This window comes from Scyliorhinus torazame, chromosome 15 (assembly GCF_047496885.1).
Source record: "Scyliorhinus torazame isolate Kashiwa2021f chromosome 15, sScyTor2.1, whole genome shotgun sequence".
Lineage (NCBI taxonomy): Eukaryota > Metazoa > Chordata > Chondrichthyes > Carcharhiniformes > Scyliorhinidae > Scyliorhinus > Scyliorhinus torazame.
In genome coordinates, this window is record NC_092721.1 from 135,320,372 (window position 1) to 135,343,168 (window position 22,797).

Consider the following 22,797-nt stretch of genomic DNA (forward strand, 5'->3'; position numbering starts at 1 on the left):
CCCTGGTGGTCACCTAAATCTATTGTTAAATCCCCATAATATATAAACGAGTGACGTAACACCCATTTAGATCCCCTCACAAAACTTTGGTCCTGATGAGTGTTGGAACAGGTGAAATAAACAAGTTAGCCCAAGGTATTTAGGTAGTATTAGTTAGTTAGGCTGGAAATGGTTAAAAGAACCCAGTCGGCAAGCCAAGGATGGCTTAACACGAGACATAGTCAAAGAGAGAGATGTACCAAATGTACTAGGCACCGAGGTTAGGCCCCTTCACTAGAATGTGGCAAACACAGAGGATCATCAGTTTTGAGGCAGGATAGTGCATGCCTTTGAAGGGTTATCACCACCATCACCAGTGCACAGTGTACTCTATAAGATTTACTGCAGCAGCTCACCAAAGCTTCTCCACCAGCACCTTCCAAACCCAAAATCTCTACCACCAGGAAGGACAAGGGCAGCAGACATGTGGAAACACCACCACCTTGGTGCAGAAACATGTATTCTGATGTAGCCACAGCCTGCCTGAAAAGGTGCCACTGATCAAAAACGATGATGTAAGAGGGTCGTAGGATTGAAACCCAAACAACTGAAGACCCTGCAAATATGGAATCTTTATAAATGGATAATGTGATTTTGGTTGTAAGCCAGTGATTGGTTTGGTGAGTTTTGGAGCATTGGAGTTTAGAAGGATGAGGGGGGATCTTATTGAAACTTACAGGATACTGCGAGGCCTGGATAGAATGGACGTGGAGAGGATGTTTCCACTTGTAGGAAAAACTAGAACCAGAGGACACAATCTCAGACTAAATGGACACTCCTTTAAAACAGAGATGAGGAGGAATTTCTTCAGCCAGAGGGTGGTGAATCTGTGGAACTCTTTGCCGCAGAAGGCTGTGGAGGCCAAATCACGGAGTGCCTTTAAGACAGAGATAGATAGGTTCTTGATTAATAAGGGGATCAGGGGTTATGGGGAGAAGGCAGGAGAATAGGGATGAGGAAAATATCAACCATGATTGAATGGCGGAGCAGACACGATGGGTCGCGTGGCATAATATCTGCTCCTACGTCTTATGGTGAGCGTACCCGAACAGGCGGCGTCTAGGGGATTTTCACAGTAACTTCATTGCAGTGTTAATGTAAGCCTACTTCTGACAATAATAAAAATTATTATTATTTGTACTATGTAGACTCTGAACCCTGAAGTAAAGAACTTTGCCTCATAAGAAAATAATTGGTTATATGACTACTTAACAGGTTTCTTCCAGTATCTGAAGGGGTTATCCACAGGCAACAATGAGTAGGGCAGGTGTTTGGCTGGTCCCACTCGGAATTCTTCAGCAGTCACTGCAACGAACAGCTAGCTTGAGTATTTTTTTAAATGCTAAAAGACTCCCTGAGCAGTTAGCCACAGCCTCCCAATTGGGGGACACCGTCTAATTCTGGGTCCAAGCCATTTAAAAAAAAAAAAATTATTTGTTGAATCGTTACGATTACATTTCAAGAATTCCCAAATATAATCCTTTTTAATGTTAAAGATGAGCATATTTTACCTAATTGAACGGCAATGCTTAGTTTATGTTCCCTTACAGGGACATTCTGAATTCTCCCTCTGTGTACCCGAACAGGTGCCAGAGTGTGGTGTCTAGGGAATTTTCACAGTAACTTCATTGCAGTGTTACTGTAAGTCTACTTGTGACAATAATAAAGATTATTATTATTTTACTCTTTTATGTAAAATTGCAAAGTATCAAGGTCCTAGAGATTTTATAAGCATAGAGAAACAAATAATCTACAGAATACAAGACTTCAGTCCCAATCTAGTCAAATGAATTCTATTTGGGGAATGTTGAGCTGAATAATATATTGGGCACGATTTAACTAAATGGGAACAAAGACCCATAGCGAGTGCGTTTAGCTGCGTGTTTCCAGTGCTTGCAGAGCCAAGAAACACAAAACTATTAAACATCACTCAAGTTAGATTGGTCGACTGGTGTGGGTCCCAAAGGTTGGCCGGTTGCTAAAAATGGTCCGTGGAAAAAGAAAAGTTTGCAAAACACTGTTAGACCATTATGTTGGCTTAGCTACAATGTTTATGCGATGGGATGTGTTACAATCCAGGAAGTTGGAGGTGTCAACTTTTGTTTATTTGCAACTGCTCAGAAACTTCCAAAAGCCAATATATGACCAGCTGGAGCTATCAGGTCAGCTCAGCAATTGTCCATTTTCTAAAGCATACAAAACAAATACTTTATAACGTGGCCCAACTGGATCATATCTATATAGATTTTCCTTCACACCTAGACAGTGACACTAGTAAAAAGTGCAACTGGATGGATTGCCCCACCTGTGATTTAACCTGCTGCTAACTCCATTCCTAATCCTGAGGAAGGGCTTATTAAAGTAAGAAGTCTTACAACACCAGGTTAAAGTCCAACAGGTTTATTTGGAATCACGAGCTTTTGAGCGTAGCTCCTTCATCAGGTGAGTGAAGAGGCAGGTTACACAAATACAGCATATATAGACACAGCTAATGATCCAAGATGATAAAAATGGGCTGGTTTAGCACAGGGCTAAATCGCTGGCTTTGAAAGCAGACCAAGGCAGGCCAGCAGCACGGTTCGATTCCCGTACCAGCCCCCCCGAACAGGCGCCGGAATGTGGCGACTAGGGGCTTTTCACAGTAACTGCATTTGAAGCCTACTTGTGACAATAAGCGATTTATTTATTTTTTTAATTGATAGAGTATTTGCAGGTAATTAAGTCTTCACAGGTCCAATCGGTGCGACTGGAGAGAGGGATAATCACAGGTTAAAGAGGTGTGAATTGTTTGAAGTCAGGACAGTTTGTAAGATTTTGCAAGCCCAGGCCAGATGGTAGGGGATTAAATGTAGTGAGACATGAATCTAAGATCCCGGGTGAAGCGTGTGGAACGTGGCTCTCAGTTTCTGTTTGGCGATTCTGCGTTGTCGTGGGTCCTGAAGGCCGCCTTAGAGTACGCTTACCCGAAGTTCAGAGGCTGAATGCTCTTGACAGCTGAAGTGTTCCCCAATTGGAAGAGAACATTTCTGCCTGGTGATTGTCGTGCGATGTCCGTTCATCCGTTCATCCATTGTCGCAGCGTCTGCAAGGTCTCGCCAATGTACCACGACTCGGGACATCCTTTCCTGCAGCGTATGAGATAGACAACGTTGGCCGGGTCGCAGGAGTATGTACTGCATACCTGGTGGGCGGTGTTCTCACGTGTAATGGTGGTATCCATGTTGATGATCTGGCCCGTCTTGCAGAGATTGCTATGACAGGATTGTATGGTGTGGTCGCTGTTCTCCTGAAGGCTGGGTAGTTTGCTGCAAACAATGGTTTGTTTGAGGTTGTGCAGGTGAAGCAGATGCCTGTGCATGGAAACTAGCCCAACAGAAATGCAGTACATTACGCTGCCAGTCCGAAATGGGAAGACAATGGCCTGCATCAGATCAGAGGCAAAACATGCCCATACTCTCTTTAAAGTCATTGATCTCCCAAGGGAGACTTTTTTTAATAAAAAACTTCAGGGGCCTACACCAGGTCCAAAACGCCTATTTGAACTAGGGCCTAAAGGAATAGAGGACGGGATTCCCTGGCCCCGCGTGGGGTCGGAGAATTGCCGGTGGGGGGCGCGATTCATGGTCGGCGCGGTGCCAGTCGGGGGCCTCTCTTTGCGGCCCCCCCCCGGCGATTCTCCATGCGCGATGGGCCGAGTGCGCACCGAGAACGGCCGGCGCCGTTCACGTGTGGTCCTAGCCAGCGGGACCTCGGCGTTCACGTTGCGGGGGGTGGCCTGGTTGGGGGGGGGGGGCTCCACGGTGGCTTGGCCCCCAATTGGGGCCTACTGATCGGGGCCAATCGGGGCTTATCCTGGTGGGGGCCTATGTTCCTCTGCGCCAGGCCCCTGTAGCTCTACGCCACGTTGCGTTGGGGCCGGCGCAGAGAAGGCAACCCATGCGCATGCGTGAATTCGCACCGGCCGTAGTGCGCATGCGCTGACCCGCGGCGCCCGTTCTGACGCCAGTATCGGAAGCTGGAGCAGCGCGAGGCTCTCCAGTGCCGTGCTGGCTCCCTGTGTGGCACAGGATTGCTGCTCCTAGGGGCCTGTTGACGCCAGCATAAAACGCTCCGCCGTTTACGACGGCGTCAACACTTATCCCCAGGATCAGAGAATCCCTGGAAAAGTTGAACAGCCTCAAAGCTGTTTTCCAGTAGATTTTGGGCATCAGAGAATTCTGCCTCCTCCCATTGGCAAGGCAAGGTTAGGCAGACAAAAACTACAGAATGAAGGGTTAATGGTTATGTTAATTTGACAATGGTATTAATAATGATGCAAGTACGACATCAGGGTCAGATGACCAAGAGGCTCCAAGAGAGCAAGACATAGAAATGCCTGTGTCCAGAGAACAATCTACTCATCATGACATCTTTGTAAATAGAAACAATATGCGGACTACCTCCAAGTCACTCAGTAAGTCAAACCACATCAAATCAGAAACCTGGTGAACAGAAATCAGATTCTGTCTGGGATCAATGCCTAATGTTACTCCCCATTTCATATCCTCATATATCGTTTTTCAAAGTTCAATATTTTTTCAAACAAAATCAAATTAGAATGATGAAACAAATTTCCTTCCTTCCTTTTTGTCTTAATTGGGTTTTATCTTTCCCTCTTTCCCTTTAGAAATTATAATTTGTATCATGTGTAAACAATCAGCATTAAAATATCAATAGCACAGAGTTGTGGACAATTCATAGACTTCAAAATTCAACTGGTGTGTTTTGAGAAAGAAAAGCAATATTCAGTGAGTAAATTCAGCTCAATGCTGAATACAGGGTTAAAGGCAGGATTCTTGGAAGTGTGGAGGAACAGAGGGATCTTGGGGTCCACGTACATAGATCCCTCAAAGTTGCCACCCAGGTTGATAGGGTTGTTAAGAAGGCATATGGTGTGTTGGCTTTCATTAACAGGGGGATTGAGTTCAAGAGCAGTGAGGTTTTGCTGCAGCTTTATAAAACTCTAGTTAGATCACACTTGGAATATTGTGTCCAGTTCTGGTCGCCTCATTATAGGAAAGATGTGGATACTTTGGAAAGGGTACAGAGGAGATTTACCAGGCTGCTGCCTGGACTGGAGGGAATCTCTTGTGAAGAAAGGTTGAGGGAGCTAGGGCTTTTCTCACTGGAGCGAAGAAGGCAGAGAGGTGACTTGATAGAGGTGTACAAGGTGATGTGAGGGATGGATAGAGTGGATAGCCAGAGACTTTTCCCCAGGGTGGAAATGGCTGTCACGAGGGGACATAATTTTAAGGTGATTGGAGGAAGGTATAGAGGAGATGTCAGAGGTAGGTTCTTTACACAGAGAGTGGTGGGTGTGTGGAATGCACTGCCAGCAGAGGTGGTGGAGGCAGAGTCATTAGGGACATTTAAGCCACTCTTAGACAGGCATATGGACAGCAGTAAATTGAAGGGGTGTAGGTTAGGTTGATCTTAGATTAGGATAAATGGTCGGCACAACATTGTGGGCTGAAGGGCCTGTACTGTGCTGTACTGTTCTATGTTCTAAAGATACTCCTTCACTACCACGCCTTGCCCTTCTCTCAATTTGTAATGTTTATGGAACACAGAAAGAAAATAAATATAAAACTATAAGCTTGTAATTTGATTTAGCAGTGAGGCCTATGAACTCATGCCCTTTATTGTTTAGTAGCGGTCCAATAGAATTTTTTATGTGCGGTGATTGTAAACAATGGGTCTTCCCAAGGTAGAATTTAAAAAGTTCCCGGTGTTCTGCGGTTTGTCCTTCATATTTAAAATATTAATAAAACTCTTGCCTGGAGTTGCGAAAACACGTTTGATGATTCCAGTTGCAATGAATTGTAGTTACTGCATCTACCAAAATAAATATTATATATTAAGTACAAACTTGTGTTTACATAATTTAATTCATATCCTCAGGATATCCCAAAGCACTTTGCACCCAATGAATTACTTTTCAAGTGTGGTCACTGTTGTTACGCAAACAAATGTAACAAAACCAGTACAATGGGATCCCTTGTATCCATCCATTGGATTCTTGTGTTGTAGAGATATTAGCCTTGATCTTCCAATGTCCAGATAATCAGGTATCCTAAAAGATAAGCAGGGAACCCGTCGGAAGTCCCAACACAAGCATATCTCCGGTACCTAGGCGAGAAATTTAAACTTCCGATTGCCTGGATTGCTCAGTGCTTTCCCAATACTTACCCTGGATCTTACACATATTTGGTTACAGACCTTCAGCAGGGAGATCTATAAATGTCATTTGTGGGTGTGGCTGTGATGATCAGAAAAGGATTGGCGACGATGTGTCAGGAATCTCATCTCTGTGTAGACTCTCTCTGTTCATGTCTCTGGCACTGTGTCACCTGACAATAAACAGACTGTGCCATCCCCATTATAGTCTCAACAAAGGCAGGAATCACTACAATCCCATGATTTTTGACACTCCCTGGACCATACTTGTCTGACCCATGGTTTGCAATCATTGAGACTTGTTGCGGGGAACTTGCATATCTGCCAACTCCTAGCTTGGATGGAGGGCCAGACTGAGGCCAGAGAGTGGAGGTTTGACTGTCCACAGGGAGAGGAGCAGCTTCTCAGGGCCTAGTTCTAGATTGGTATGAAATGTGAATCAGCAAGTGTTTACAGTGGTGCAATCCAGTAGCAGAAAGCCTGGATCTGTCGTCAATCCATGATTGAAAAAAACTCCGCAGGTTAGTCAGCATCTGAAAGATAAAGATGACTTACACTTGAAACACTGATCTTTCTCTTCCAAATGAGGATTGGCCTGTTGGGTATTCCTAATATTTTCTCGTCTGATTTCAGACTTTTGGAACTGACAATTATTATTTAAAATTACACCTCTATTTCAAACAACAAACAAAAAGCAGTGCATCAATTAAACTTACTGGTTTTGGTCTGAATGAGACTCTGTGCTTTGGCTTGAAGATTCAGAGGGCCTGAATAAAGGATCAAGACTGTCATCTCTCCTGGAGTTACCTGAAAATTTTATATGATTGATCCCATTTTTGCTTTCGGGACAGCTTTTTGATTGTGGAAGCTTCAGGTCACTTAAAGCTGGAAGAGAAACAAGCAGGTGGAAATTGCACTGATGTATTACAAAACTGTCTTCATGATTCACTGTGACTATAAAGTGTTCTTCTCATGTAGGTAGGAATAAAATTCAATTAAATAGTAGTATAAATAAGCTATTATAGCAGTGACTAAATACATCTATTAGCAAGAATGCACAATCTCTGGATAAACTATTGTACAATTAACATATATCAAGAATTATACATTAATGAGAATGATCTAATATAGCCATTATATATTTTAAAACTGTGCAATCTCAACATTTTAAAGGTACTGCAATATCATGTGACTGATTACAGTGCACGAGGCCATTCAGCCCATCGAGTCTACACCGACCCACCAAAGTTGCACTCCAACAGTCCCACTCCCCCAACCTATCCCACAACCCCATCTTAATCCTTGGACACTAAAGGGAAATTTAGCATAGCCAATCCACCTAACCTTCACATCTTTGAACTATGGGAGGAAACCGGAGCACCCGGAAGAAACCAACGCAGAGGAGAACATACATAATAATAATAATAATAATAATAATAATAATAATAATAATAATAATCGCTTATTGTCACAAGTAGGCTTCAATGAAGTTACAAACTCCACACAGACAGTCCCCCAAGGCTGTAATCGAACCTGTGTCCCTGACGCTGTGAGGCAGCAGTGCTAAACACTGTGCCACCCTAATGTTACGTGACAGCCACAACTGGATCCTCTCACCATAGGAAAACCCTCTCATCGCAGGAAGCAATCTAGTGAGTCTTTCCTGTACCACCCCCAATGCAAGTAGGTCCTTCTTTAAATATGGAGACTAAAACCGTGCACAGTATCCATGTGTGGTCTAACCAAAGCCCTGTTGCAAGTCTTCTTTCTCTGGTCCTCCTATCCCTTTGCAATAAAGGTCCACATGACATTTGCCATCTTAATTGTGGCTTTAATTACATGCTAACTTCTTGTATTCCTTGTATAAATACACACAATCTTATGAAAATATTTTTCTCAAGTATTCTCACTATCTCACACTTCCACACATTATATTCCATCTGTCACCTTGTGGCCCACTAACTTAACATGACTGTATTTCTTTGCAACTTTTGTGCCCTCCTCAAAGCTTTCATTTTCACCTAGCTTTGTATCACTAGCAAACTTAGATGAGACACTCTTGGTCTCTCAGTTAATCATTAAATATAGATTGTAAATGGTTGAGGTCCCAGCACTGATCCTTGTGGCAGTCGACTAATTACAACCTGCCAAATTGAATACACTCCATTTATTCCTACTCGGCTGTCTGTCTATCAACCCATCCTTTGGCCATGCTAATGTATCACCTCACAAATCCATGAACCCTTATCTTGTATATCAACCTTTTGTGTGGCACCCTGTCGAATGGCTTTTGAAAGTTCACTTCTATTGATTGTACTACTACTAATTCCCCTTTGTTTATCCCACTCTCAAAAACTCTTAATTCAATTGTCAAATACAATTTCCCTTCGTAAAACCATGTTGATTCTGGTTGATCATGATTTTCTAAGTGCATCGTTAAGACTTCCTTAATAATAGATTACAACATTTTCCAGACAACGGACAATAGATCCCTGCTTTCTCCCTCTCCTTTCCAGAACAGTGGTGTTATATTTTCTAATTTCTAATCCACAGCGACCGCTCTCGAATGGAGGGAATTTTGGAAAATCCTGTGCAACCACTATCTCTGCAGCTACCTCTTTTAAAACTCCAAGATATAGGCCATCAGATCCTGGAGATTAGTTAGCTTTTAGTTCCTTAAGTTTCTTCCATGCTTTTTCTCTGCTGATAATAATGACATTAAATTTCCTCACTCTTTTTAACTGCTTGGTTGCCCTCTATTTCTGGTATGTCATTTGTGTTTTCTACTGACAGGCTGTGACAAGTGGGGTACCGCAAGGGTGAGTTCACAATTATATCAATGATTTGATATGGGGATCAAATATAATATTTCCAAGTTTCCAGGTAAAACTGGATGGGAAAGTGTGTTGAATTGTGCAAAGAGGCTTCATGGGGATTCAGACAGATTTAGTGAGTGGGCAAGAACATGGTAGATGGAACATAATGTGGAAAAATGTGAAGAGATCCACTTTGGTAGGAGGAATGGAGATTCTTAAATGGCGAGAGGTTGTAAAGTGTTGATGGCCAAATGAATCTGGGTATCCTTGCTCATAAGTCATGGAGTCATAGAAGTTTACAGCATGAAAACAGGCCCTTCGGCCCAACTTGTTCATGCCGCCCAGTTTTTACCACTATGCTAGTCCCAATTGCCGCATTTGGCCCATATCCCTCTATATCCATCTTACCCACGTAACTGTCTCAATGCATTTTTAAAAACAAAATTGTACTCGCCTCTACTATTGCCTCTGGCAGTTTGTTACAGACTCTCACCACCCTGTGTGAGAAACAATTGCCCCTCTGGACCCTTTTGTATATCCCCCCCTCTCACATTAAACCTATGCCCTCTAGTTTTAGACTCCCCTACCTTTGGGAAAAGATGTTGACTATTTACCTTATCTATGCCTGCAATAGCGTTGCTGGATTTTACCATTGCACATCTTTGGGTTGTGGCTGTGAGACCCATGCAGATACGGGGAGAATGTGCAAACTCCACACGGGTAGCGACCCGGGGACGGGATCCGACCCGGGTCCTCAGCGCTGTGAGGCAGCAGTGCTAACCACTGCACCACCGTGCTGCCCCCAAAATTCTTGTGTCTTGTTGAGTGGCATGGTGGCACTGCTGCCTCACAGCGCCAAGGACCTGGGTTCAATTCTGGCCTTGGGTTACTGTCTGTGTAGAGTTTGAACACTCTCCCAGTGTCTGCCTGTATTTCCTCCGGGTGCTCCGGTTTTCTTCACAGTCCAAAGATGTGCAGGTTAGGATTGGTCATCATAAATTGTCCTTTGTGTCCAGGGATGTACAGGTTAAATTACGGGATTACGAGTGTAGGGCGGAGTGGATCGGTGCAGACTCGATAGGCCAAATGACCTCCTTCTGTACTGAACATAGAACATAGAACATTACAGCGCAGTAGGCCCTTCGGCCCTCGATGTTGCGCCGACCTGTGAAACCACTCTGAAGCCCATCTACACTATTCCCTTATCGTCCATATGTCTATCCAATGACCATTTGAATACCCTTAGTGTTGGCGAGTCCACTACTGTTGCAGGCAGGGCATTCCACGCCCTTACTACTCTGAGTAAAGAACCTACCTCTGACATCTGTCTTATATCTATCTCCCCTCAATTTAAAGCTATGTCCCCTCGTGCTAGACATCACCATCCGAGGAAAAAGGCTCTCACTGTCCACCCTATCCAATCATCTGATCATCTTGTATGCCTCAATTAAGTCACCTCTTAACCTTCTTCTCTCTAACGAAAACAGCCTCAAGTGCCTCAACCTTTCCTCATAAGATCTTCCCTCCATACCAGGCACATTCTGGTAGGGATTCTATAATTATTACAAAGGTTATGTTACCCTTGCCAAAAGTAATGAATCTCTCCTTTTGTAATCACAGCAAAAATACTAAATACAGACTTTAAAATATTAAAATCTCTCACATCCGTCACACTAGCCCTAGACTCCCCGACCAGCAGAAATATTGGGCGCGATCTATTGGCTGTGTGGCGCCCATCAGGGATCGTGATGTGGCTGGTAAATGCTGGGACAGGCCTCCCGCAGGGTTCCGGACAGTCAATATGCCTTGTGACATCTCCCCAGGTCGGCACAGTAATTAGCACTGCCACCTCACAGCGCCATGACCCCGGGTTCGATTCAGACCTCAGGTTATTGTCTGTGTGGAGTTTGCACATTCTCCTCGTGTCTTCGTGGGTTTCTTCTGGATTCTCCCGTTTCCTCCCTCAGTCCAACGATGTGCAGGTTAGGTGGATTGGCCATGCTAAATTGCCCCCAAATGTCAGAAGGTTGGGTAGTATTACAGAGCTAGGGTGGAGGAAAGGCCTCCTGTAGGGATTCTATGATTCTAGGCTTAGATGTTGCCTTGCACTCACCGGGCCGTTTGGGCTCTACATCAAAAGGAAGGTGATCATCCCTGAATATTCAGCTCGTGTGCGACCAGCAGATGAGGATCATGCACGTGTGTGCATGATTCCCAGGGACTGTGCACGGCAGCTACATCCTGGGGCAGTCAGAAATCCCCAGCCTCTTCGAGGGCCACGTTTGGCTCTTGGGGAATAAGTGCTACCTGCTGAGGACCTGGCTAATGACGCCAGTACAGGGGCCAGTGACCGTTGTGGAGATCAGATACTAGGCCCACACGGCCACCCGAGTGGTCATTGAGCGGTGCATCGGACGCCTCAAAATGAGGTTCGGGTGCCTCGACCACTCAGGTGGTGCTAAAGTACAGCTCCCAGAGTGTTGCCTGCTTGGTGATGGTCTGCTGTGCCCTCCCTAACCTGGTACAGTAGCAGAGCGACATGCTGGAGATGGAGGAATATGTGGCCACATCCGAGAAGGAGGAGGATGAGGCGGTGTCAGATCACAAGGGACTGGAGGATGAGCCCGGGGAGGACCGCAGGACCAGCCGGAAGATGGCAACAGCCGGCAAGCCAGAAGGGCCAAGGAGGCCCTCATCCTTGCCCGTCATTCCCCCTACCCCATCCCTATACATCCCACCCACTCGTCATCCTCACCTCTCCCTTCCTCTGCCATTTCCCACCCTCCCAGGGTCTGTGTAACATCACTCCAGGATGATGGGAATGTGCCGGCTCCATCAGCGGGTCATAGGTGAGGGCAGGGAGGGAGGTGATGATAACCCGTAGAGAGCTGAGCACTGTTGCTCCTCGATCAATGCCATAGACTGACCATTGCCTGTCTGCTGAGTGCACGCTCACACCCATCATCTGCACGCAGTGTGTGGCCGTAAGTGGAAGAAAGTGCCAGAGGCGTTATAGTGGTCGAAGTGCTGATACGTTAATAGGTTTCACAGTGACCACCACTATCCCACTCTCGATGGGGTCGCCCCACAATGCCCCACCCCCCCTTCCCCTCTCAGTGATCCTCGATGTGCTCACACTTCCATGCACTACCGCCTCATCTAGGTGTTTCCCCAGAATGCACATCAGAGGTAGAAACCTGCTGCTTACCACCTCCCATGGCTTTCGATGCCCGCCGGGCATTTTGTGGGGCTGGAGGGCCCCGGTACATTTGCCGATGGCACCTGCCCCGCTGTACGCACTGTATCGTGTGCTGACTGCAGGACACTGCTTTGTCAGAGGGGTGGAACACGGGAGCGACACTCCATAGGATGGGTCCGGATTGGCATCCAGCGCCCTCTCAGCCCAGCCGGTGTCCATAGGGCTCTGGGGTTCACCTCGAGTTGGAGGGGCAGCTGGAACAAGCCCTGGCTGCCCTGCATCATCTGGCTCTGCCATTTCTGGCGGCTCCCCCAATGTCTGCACCATGGTGTCGACACCCTTGGCGATGCTCCTCAGTGACTGAGCCACACCGTGCTGCACATTGGCAATGCCCACTGCAAATGGGCCAAGCTCCGCAGCACCTCGGCTATTCCCATCTGAGACTGGGACATGTCCTGCAGCACCTCATCAAGGTCCACCTGGTACTGGGTCATGTCCCCCAGCAAATTGGAAATTCTACCGAGGCCTTCAGCCATGGCCATTCGATCTGCGCAATGCCTAGTACACCTCCACTCGTACTGATATCATTGTGCACCAGGCTCTCCACTGCAGTCGCCACCCTACCAGTGTTGGACTTGGTGCCACGCATTGCAGGTGTCAACTCCTGCGCCCGTAGTCTCTGGGACTGCTCCAATCAGCTATGGACCTGCTGGAGGAGCGCTGACATCGCCCTCAGAGTCTCATGGCCACACCTTTACGACTGCATCAGCCCTGGGTCAACCTGTTCCACAGGCTCAGCATCTGACTGGGACCCAGCAGACCTCCAATTGCTATCTGGCCTGGGCTTTCCTGCCTCCACCTGATGTGCATCAGCAACTGTGTGGTGCCAACAGATTGTGCCCCAGAAGCCTGGCACTACTATAGCCTACCAAGATAAGTATCTCTGCGCTGTTGGAGTGATGACAGCTGTGCTGTGACTATTAGTCGTGAACCTTCTTACAGCACTGGGCGCCGGTCCTCCTGGTCACGCTCCCCCAGCTGACGGCCGTTGCCACATCCCCCCCAGGTGGCGTTGGCTGCACTATGGCTGACCCTCCTGGATCCTCGGGAAAACAGGGAATCCCCTTCTGGACTCCACCACGTCCAACAGTCGACCCAGGTCAGTGTCACCAAAGTGTGGGGCTGGTCTCTGTGGCGGCATGGCTGCAAGCAGAGTGGGGTTGGCTGTGCAGGAACGGTTCAAGTGCTGCTGTCACTGGTTAACGGGGAGCTGGCGAACCATGATCTGTGGTGTGAATCCTGTGGGGTCTCGTTAAGTGGACTAATGAATGTTTTATAGCTGTGACAGCCTCGCCCGGCCAAGTTCATGGCATTTCCTGCTTGCTACACATTTCGAACCTTTTCCATTAAATTGCGATTTTAAAAACTTTTCTGTTGGATCACACCCATTTCCCCCCCCCCCCCCCCCCCGTCTACGTGGGTTTCCTCCAGGTGCTCCGGTTTCCTCCCACAGTCCAAAGATGTGAAGGTTAAGTGGACTGGCCACGCTAAATTGCCCCTTAGTGTCTAAAAGATTAGATGGGGTTACTGGGTTACGGGGATAGGGTGGGAGGGTGGGCCTAGGTAGGGTGATCCTTTGGAGGGTCAGTGCTCGATGGGCTGAATGCCTCCTACAGCTCTGTGGTGATTCTATGATCCACGCTATCTCGTTCCCTTAATATCTTTAATTAAATCAGCTTTGCTCAGCTAAATTCCAGGAAATACAACCCTAGCCTGTGTAATCTCTCCTTGGGGTTGTTGGCACTGTTTTTGTGTTCTAATTTGATTCATTACTTTAAACAACAGAGTAAATGGGCACAGCCACAGAATTATGTCTTTAATGAGGCATTACACTATATGATCCATTATGAGAACTCAGGATTTTGACAAGCTCATATTATAAGATCCAACACTCAGATATATCATATTCTACAACCCAGCATTAATACAACATACCAATGGTTCACTCACAACCTCTATTCTCATTCTGCCATTGATCCCTACATTCCATTCATACTACCACTAAATTACATTACAAAGATAGATAAAAGTAGCATCAGAAGAATAACAACATGGAGTCACGATGCACTTAGGCCCCTGGAATCTATTCTAATCATTCAATTAGCATGGTCACTACTTAAGCTCTTCCACTAATTTTATTGCTATGAACATAGTGACCAGATCAACATCTCTCACATTATTAAGCACACAGGTCAGCCTTCTGATCTGCAGAAATATTCTTTGATTAGGATGCATTGTGCAAGTGGGCCTATGTACAGCCGAGAGCTGTTTTAATTACCCCCTACCATACCCTGCTCCCAGATGCGCTAAACCTACCAGCAAGGGCAAGATTAACCTTTTCTATCGCCAATCCACCTAATCACCTATATAAAGGGGCAAACTTGACACTCCATCAAATCTCTGCTGAGGACCTTACTACCAACCCATTGAAAAAAAATGTTCAGCTTCTTTCCCCACAGTGTGGACAAACTAAGCAACTCCCATTTTACCAATAGGAACAAGTTGATCTCACCCAAAACTAATTTAGAACAATTTCTAAGAGTGCAACATTTGAAATCAAGGTGGTGTTGGAACAGGAGTAAATGTCAGCAAGCAGAAAGATGATGGCTGAGTGGGTTAAGGTAAGAGTAGCAGATAATTGGATGAGCTCCACAAAATGGAGGGTGGAAGATAGGTGGCTAAGCAGAAAAATGTTCAGGGTAAAAGCAGATAGTGCTGGAAAATCTCAGGAGGCCTGGCAACGTCTGTGGAGAGAGAAACAGAATTATATATTTCAAATTGAATATGACCTCTTCGAAACCGAAGGATGATAGAAACATGATGTGATGGGTTTTATGTTGTTGAAAAGGGGGGAGGGGGATTAGGACAAAAGAGGACATCTGGATTAGATTAGACAGCTGTTCCGCCCTGGTTTCTTCTGGGATCTTCCAATTCCGACTGACAGAGCAATGGGCAGCGCAGCACCTCCCATGCAAGTCCAGCAGATTGTAATAGAGTTGGGAAAGGAGATGACATGCTGCCTTTTTACAACACTAGCTACTGTATTCAAGTAGGTTTTTAAGGCTCATTTTATTAATGAATTAATGTGGGTCGGTGAATGATTGGATGAGTGAGTGAATGGGTAGGGGGGGTAGGTAAATGAGGTGGGTCATCAGATCGAGTCAGTGGGGTAGTCAGGTCTGATCGGGATGAGGTCAGGGATGGTTGGATTGGGTCAAAGGGGTAGCCAGGTGGTTGATGGGGTAGTCTGGTTGGGTTGGGCGTAGTCAAGTGGTTGGGGTTAGTTCCAACAAAGGGTTTATGACTAGAAACGTTAACTCTGTTTTTCTCCTGAGTTTTTCCAGAATTCTCTATTCGTTTCAAATTGCAGAATCCACATTATTATGCTTAATTTGAGAGTTATCTAGTTGGTTAGGGAAGGGCTAGTCGAGTGATTGGAGGTGGTCTAGTTGGGTTGGGGTTAATCAGATAGTCAATGGAGTAGTTGGGTGGTCAACGGGGGGGGGGGGGGGGCTGTCTGGTGGCTTGGGGGATAGTTGGGTGGTCAGTGGAGTAGTCAGGTCATCAGGAGCATGTTTTGCTTGGAGTAGTTAGGTGATTGGGTTGGATAGTCATTGAGATGATGGGGTGGGCAGAAACCACTTGTGGAGTTACCCGGCTGTTTGACTATGTTTTAAACTGTCTAACTATTCCAGAGTAAGTCCCATCCATCAAGCTCGGTCTCCACCCAAAGCTCAGGGTCAGAGACAACCTTGTATGACCTTGGGAAATCAGCCCATTGGAAGTTTAAACTTCCTGGGCAATTCCCACATATAACAGTAAGTCATGATTTCTGCAGGGTCCTGATATGCATCTCCCAACATACTTCTGGTCTCCAATTTGGGCTTCTTTATTTTGTATTCATTATCTCCTTGACAATATTGCATTAGATCCTTCAATTCCCCCCAAAATCCCCCACTTGCACTACACCTTCCAATGATTTTTTAAAAATATATATATTTTATTAAAGTTTTTCGATCAACCAAGAATTTTCCATTTTTTACAACTTTGTAATATATACATTGATCGTTCTTTAAAAAATATATTAACTAACGGCAAGTGCCAACACAAATAAGAAACAGAAAAAAATAGTAACATTGAAAAGGTAAATATGAACAGCAAATATGTAACAACACACAAAAAAACCCCGAAGACCCGAATGCACCCCCCCCCCCCCCCCCCCCCCACCCTCTTCCCCCCTGGGTTGCTGCTGTTGTCATTCCTATTTTCCCTTATCGCTCTGCGAGATAGTCGAGGAACGGTTGCCACCGCCCGGTGAACCCCTGAGCCGAACCTCTTAGTGCGTACTTTATCCGCTCCAATTTTATAAACCCTGCCATGTCGTTTATCCAGGCCTCCACGCCCGGGTGATTAGCTTCTTTCAACACAAGTAGAATCCTTCGCCGGGCTACTAGGGACGCAAAGGCCAAAACATCAGCCTCTCTAGCCTCCTGCACTCCTGGCTCATCTGCAACCCCAAATATAGCCAACCCCCAGCTCGGTTCGACCCGGACCCCCACCACCTTCGAGATCACTTTTGCCACACCCACCCAGAACCCGTGCAATACCGGACATGACCAAAACATGTGGGTGTGGTTCGCAAGGCTTCCCGCGCACCTCCCGCACCTATCCTCCACCCCAAAAAACCTGCTCAATCTTGCTCCCGTCATACGTGCCCTGTGTAGTACCTTGAATTGGATCAGGCTGAGCCTGGCACACGAGGACGAGGAATTTACCCTACTTAGGGCATCTGCCCACAGCCCCTCCTCAATCTCTTCCCCCAGCTCCTCCTCCCATTTTCCTTTCAGTTCCTCTATCATCGTCTCCCCCTCGTCTCTCATTTCCCTGTATATATCGGACACCTTACCGTCACCCACCCATGCCCCCAAAATCACTCTGTCTTGGATCCCTTGCGCCGGGAGCTGCGGAAATTCCCTCACCTGTTGCCTCACAAATGCCCTCACTTGCATATAGCGAAATGCATTCCCAGGTGGCAACCCGTATTTTTCTGTCAGTGCTCCCAGACTCGCGAACGTCCCGTCCAAGAACAAGTCCTTCAGTTTCGCAATTCCTGCTCGCTGCCAAGATTGAAATCCCCCGTCTATTCTTCCCGGGACGAACCTGTGGTTGTTCCTTATCGGGGACCACACTGAGGCCCCCGTCACTCCCCTATGTCGTCTCCACTGCCCCCAAATCTTCAGAGTCGCCACCACCACTGGATTTGTGGTGTACCTTTTCGGGGAGAACGGCAGCGGCGCCGTCGCCAGTGCTTTTAAGCTAGTTCCCCTACAGGACGCCATCTCCAGCCTTTTCCACGCCGCTCCTTCTTCTTCCCTCATCCACTTACATATCATGGACACGTTAGCGGCCCAATAATAATCACTCAGATTCGGCAGTGCCAATCCCCCTCTATCTCTACTGCACTGCAGGAACCCCCTCTTTACTCTTGGGGACTTTCCAGCCCACACAAAGCTCATGATGCTCCTGTCCACCTTCGTAAAAAAGGTCTTTGTAATCAGTATGGGGAGGCACTGAAAAACAAAAAGAAACCTCGGGAGGACCACCATTTTAACCGCCTGCACCCTGCCCGCCAATGACAGGGGCACCATATCCCACCTCCTAAAGTCCTCTTCCATCTGCTCTACCAGTCGTGTCAAGTTAAGCTTATGCAATGTTCCCCAGTCCCTGGCCACCTGGATCCCTAAATACCGGAAATCTCTTGTTATCCTCCTCAGCGGCAGCTCGTCTATTCCCCTGCCCTGCTCCCCGGGGTGCATCACAAACAGTTCACTCTTCCCCATATTCAATTTGTATCCCGAAAATTCTCCAAACTCCCTGAGTGTCTGCATTATCTCAGGCATCCCCTCCACTGGGTCCGCGACATATAACAGCAGATCATCCGTGTATAATGACACCCGATGTTCTTCTCCTCCTCTAAGTACCCCTCTCCACTTCCTAGAGCCCCTCAGCGCTATGGCCAATGGTTCAATTGCCAACGCAAACAGTAACGGGGACAGGGGGCACCCCTGTCTTGTGCCCCTATATAGTCGAAAGTAGTCGGATCGTTGCCTGTTCGTAATCACACTTGCCACCGGGGCCCCATACAGGAGCCAAACCCATCTAATGAACCCCTCTCCAAATCCAAATCTCTTCAGTACCTCCCACAGGTAGTCCCACTCCACTCTATCAAATGCCTTCTCTGCATCCATAGCCACCACTATCTCCGCCTCTCCCTCCGGTGGGGGCATCATCATCACCCCCAACAACCTCCGTATATTGGTATTCAATTGCCTCCCTTTAACAAATCCTGTTTGGTCCCCATGCACCACCCCAGAGACACAGTCCTCTATCCTTGTCGCCATCACTTTGGCCAATAACTTGGCATCTACGTTCAGGAGGGAGATAGGCCTGTATGACCCGCGGGTCTTTGTCTCTTTTCAGGATCAGCGATATCGTCGCCTCCGACATCGTCGGGGGTAGTGTCTCCCTTTCCTTAGCCTCATTGAAGGTTCTCGACAGGAGTGGGGCCAGCAGGTCCACATATTTCCTATAGAATTCCACCGGGAACCCATCTGGTCCCGGGGCCTTCCCTGCCTGCATGCTCCAGATACCTTTTACCACCTCCTCTACCTCAATCTGCGCTCCCAGGCCTGTCCTCTCCTGCTCCTCAACCTTCGGGAACTCCAACTGGTCTAGGAAATGCATCATTCCCTCTTTCCCTTCCGGGGGTTGGGCCTTATACAGCCTCTCGTAGAATACCCTAAATACCCCGTTCACCCTCTCCGCTCTCTGTTCCATCCTTCCCTCCTCGTCTCTAACTCCTCCGATCTCTCTCGCTGCCCCCCTCTTCCTAAGTTGTTGGGCCAGCAGTCGGCTCGCCTTCTCTCCGTATTCATACTGTACTCCCTGTGCCTTCCTCCACTGCGTCTCCGCCTTACCCGTGGTCAATAAGTCAAAGTCCGTGTGTAGTCTCCGTCTTTCCCAGAATAGCCCTTCGTCCGGAGCCTCCGCATATTGCCACCCTCAGAATCTCCCCAATCAGTCTCTCCCTTTCTTTACCCTCTTGTTTCCCCTTATGGGCCCTTATGGAGATCAGCTCCCCTCTCACCACCGCCTTCAGCGCCTCCCAGACTACTCCCACCTGGACCTCTCTGTCATCATTGACCTCTAGGTATCTTTCAATACATCCCCTCACCCTTCCACATACCCCCTCGTCCGCCAACAGTCCCATGTCCAATCTCCAAAGTGGGCGTTGCTCCTTTTCCTCACCTAGTTCCAGATCTACCCAATGTGGGGCATGATCTGAAATGGCTATAGCCGAGTACTCCGCTCCTGCCACCTTCGGGATCAGTGCCCTTCCCAGGACAAAGAAATCTATCCGGAAGTACACTTTATGGACGTGGGAGAAGAAGGAAAACTCTTTACTCCTCGGTCTAGTAAATCTCCAGGGATCCACTCCTCCCATCTGCTCCATAAAGCCCTTAAGCACCTTGGCCGCTGCCGGCCTCCTCCCGGTCCTAGATCTGGACCGGTCCAGCCCTGGGTCCAGCACAGTGTTGAAGTCCCCCCCCCCCATTACCAACTTTCCCATCTCCAGGTCCGGGATGCGCCCCAACACACGCTTCATAAAGTTTGCATCATCCCAGTTCGGGGCATATACGTTCACCAGCACCACCGCTTCACCTTGCAATCTGCCACTCACCATCACGTACCTACCCCCACTGTCCACCACTATGGTCTTCGCCTCAAATGATACCCGTTTCCCCACCAGTATTGCCACCCCTCTATTTTTCGCATCCAAGCCAGAGTGGAATACCTGTCCCACCCATCCTTTTCTTAATCTGACCTGATCCGCCAGTTTCAGGTGCGTCTCCTGAAGCATGACCACGTCTGCCTTTAGCTTCTTTAGGTGCGCAAATACCCTTGCCCTCTTAATCGGCCCATTCAACCCTCTCACGTTCCACGTGATCAACCGGGTTGGGGGGCTCTTTACCCCCCTCCCCATCGTCGACTAGCCATCCCCTTTTTTAAACCAGCTCCTCACCTGGTTCCCACGGAACCGCTTGTCCCCCAGACGGCGCCCTCCCGTCCCGACCATCCCATCCCGTAACAGCTCCCCCTTCCCCTTAGCAGCAGCAACCCAGTTAATCCCCCCCGCTAGATCCCGCTCTAGCTCGATTGCACCCCCCATATTACTTCCCGGAGTCAGCAAACTCTGGCTGACCTCGGCTTCCCCCGTTTATCCTTAGCCTCCCTGCATGTGAGGCCCCCTCGTTCCTACGCCCCCTTTTCCCGCCACAGTTTCCATAGTGTGGGAACATAGCCCGCGCTTCCCTCTCGGCCCCGCCCCTAATGGCGCAGCTCCCTCTCTCCTTCCCCATCCCCTTCCCCACATTTCTTTGTGTGTCCCCCCTTCGAGGGGAAAAAAATTCCCCCATTTGATTTACAATTCCTTGCCACCACCTCGCTGCTTCATTCCAAACATCCTTTCCCAAATCTAGTCCAACGTCTCCTCTTGAATGAATGTCCACGCCTCCTCTGCCGTCTCGAAGTAGTGGTGTTTGCCCTGGTGTGTAACCCACAGTCTTGCCGGCTGCAACATTCCGAATTTCACTTTCTTCCTGTGGAGCACCGCCTTGGCCCGATTGAAACTCGCCCTCCTTCTCGCCACCTCCGCACTCCAATCCTGATACACGCGGATCACCGCGTTCTCCAATCTGCTGCTCCGTGTCTTTTTCGCCCATCTCAGGACCATCTCCCTGTCCTTGTAGCGGTGGAATCTCACCACTATTGCCCGCGGCATTTCCCCTGCCTTTGGTCTTCTCACGAGGACCCGGTACGCTCCCTCCACTTCCAGGGGGCCCGTCGGGACCTCAGCTCCCATTAAAGTATGGAGCATCATACTCACGTACGCCCCAACGTCTGCTCCCTCAGCCCCTTCGGGAGACCCAAAATCCTTAAGTTCTTCCTCCTCGAGCTATTTTCCAGGGCTTCCAATCTCTCCATACACCTCTTGTGTAGCGCCTCGTGCGTCTCCGTCTTCACCACCAAGCCCTGTATCTCGTCCTCATTTTCGGCAGCCTTTGCCTTAACTCCACGGAGCTCCATCTCTTGGGTCTTTTGCGTCTCCTTCAGCCCCTCAATCGCCTGCAGCATCGGCGCCAGCACCTCCTTCTTGAGCTCCTCCACACATCGCCGGAGGAACTCCTGCTGTTCCAAGCCCCATACCAACTGGGCTCCCTCAGCCGCCATCTTGCTTCTCCCTTCCCTTCTCTGCCACTGCTCCAGAGGATCCTACACAATCTGGCCACTACTATCACTCCTTTCCATCCACACCTGGGGGGATTCCTTCCTATGTCGCCTCACATTGGGTTTAGCCTTTGAAAATTTCCGTTGGGGCTCCCAATAAGAGCCCAAAAGTCCGTTGAAACGGAGGTGCCGAAACGTGCGACTTAGCTGGTCATCGCCGCACCCGGAAGTCCCCTCCAATGATTTTAAAGTAAAAATTGTCCTCAATGACACTGCAGCAAAATAAATTCCCAATATACAGTGATCAAGGCAGTCTTTTGCCCATAAAGCTAGAATTCTATCATCCAGTACACACTCCAACACAATCTTTGAAGTGATCAATATTCTCAACTCCAAGTATACAATCCACTTGTCGATATAGGCTGTTCAGCTATGGCCTGCTGTTCAATCCAAATGTAAACAGTGGATATGCATGTATAACAGAATACAACCTTCCCCCTAATCCGTGACTTAGTTATTAGCTCTACTTCATACAGAAGACAGAATTAACCCCTTCCTCCTTCTGCTTTGAAGGTTTTCATGTGTGAAGAAAGCTTTTGTTCAGAATAAAGCTCCTAGCTTAAAGAATGAAGCTTCCCCATTAGAAAATGGCTTTCCAAATAAATTTTGCACGTTAATCAAACAACAGATGACTGAAACCTTGTCTAGTCAAGTCTGTCCTTTAGGTAACACCCAAACATTCTAGTTACCGTAGGATTTTGGTTTGCCTTAGGGAGGTCAGCCATTATAGGATGGAGTTAGTCAGACTGACAGGAGTCTGGCCCACTGGTCAGAGAACCAATGGGGAACACCCTTCAGTCCCATGGGGGAAATCCAAAGGCATTAAGTGCCCTTCAGACACATATGTGGCCAGCATTAGGCCTTCCCCTGATTGAGGTCCCTGGCAGTATTAATCCCTCCTACTCATAGCTGCTGGCGAGTCAGACTGACAGCTTCTTATTACGATATTACCATCAGCAACACCATCGGAGCAGTGGCAACTTTTATTTTATTCATACGTGGGCATCGTTGGCTCGGCCAGCATTTACTGCCATCCCTAACTGCCCTTGAGAAGATGGTGGTGAGCTGCTTTCTTGCAGGTACAATGAGTTACCTTCTTGCAGGAACACCCATAGTGCT

At 47.8% G+C, this 22,797-nt stretch overlaps 1 protein-coding gene across 3 annotated transcripts in view; it reads right to left on the minus strand.

Moving 5' to 3' along the window:
- LOC140391842 (uncharacterized) overlaps window positions 1-22,797 on the minus strand; it is a 101,392-nt gene that overhangs the window by 19,895 nt on the left and 58,700 nt on the right. For 2 of the 3 annotated variants that reach the window (XM_072476792.1, XM_072476791.1), the window contains exons 3-4: window positions 6,972-7,140; window positions 5,856-5,913 (exon numbers count right to left, since the gene is read on the minus strand). In XM_072476792.1, coding sequence (XP_072332893.1) covers window positions 5,856-5,913; window positions 6,972-7,140 — 227 coding nt within the window. Of the gene's footprint in view, window positions 1-3,002; window positions 3,498-5,855; window positions 5,914-6,971; window positions 7,141-22,797 lie in introns of those variants that run through there. The other variant, XM_072476793.1, reaches the window with a different exon arrangement.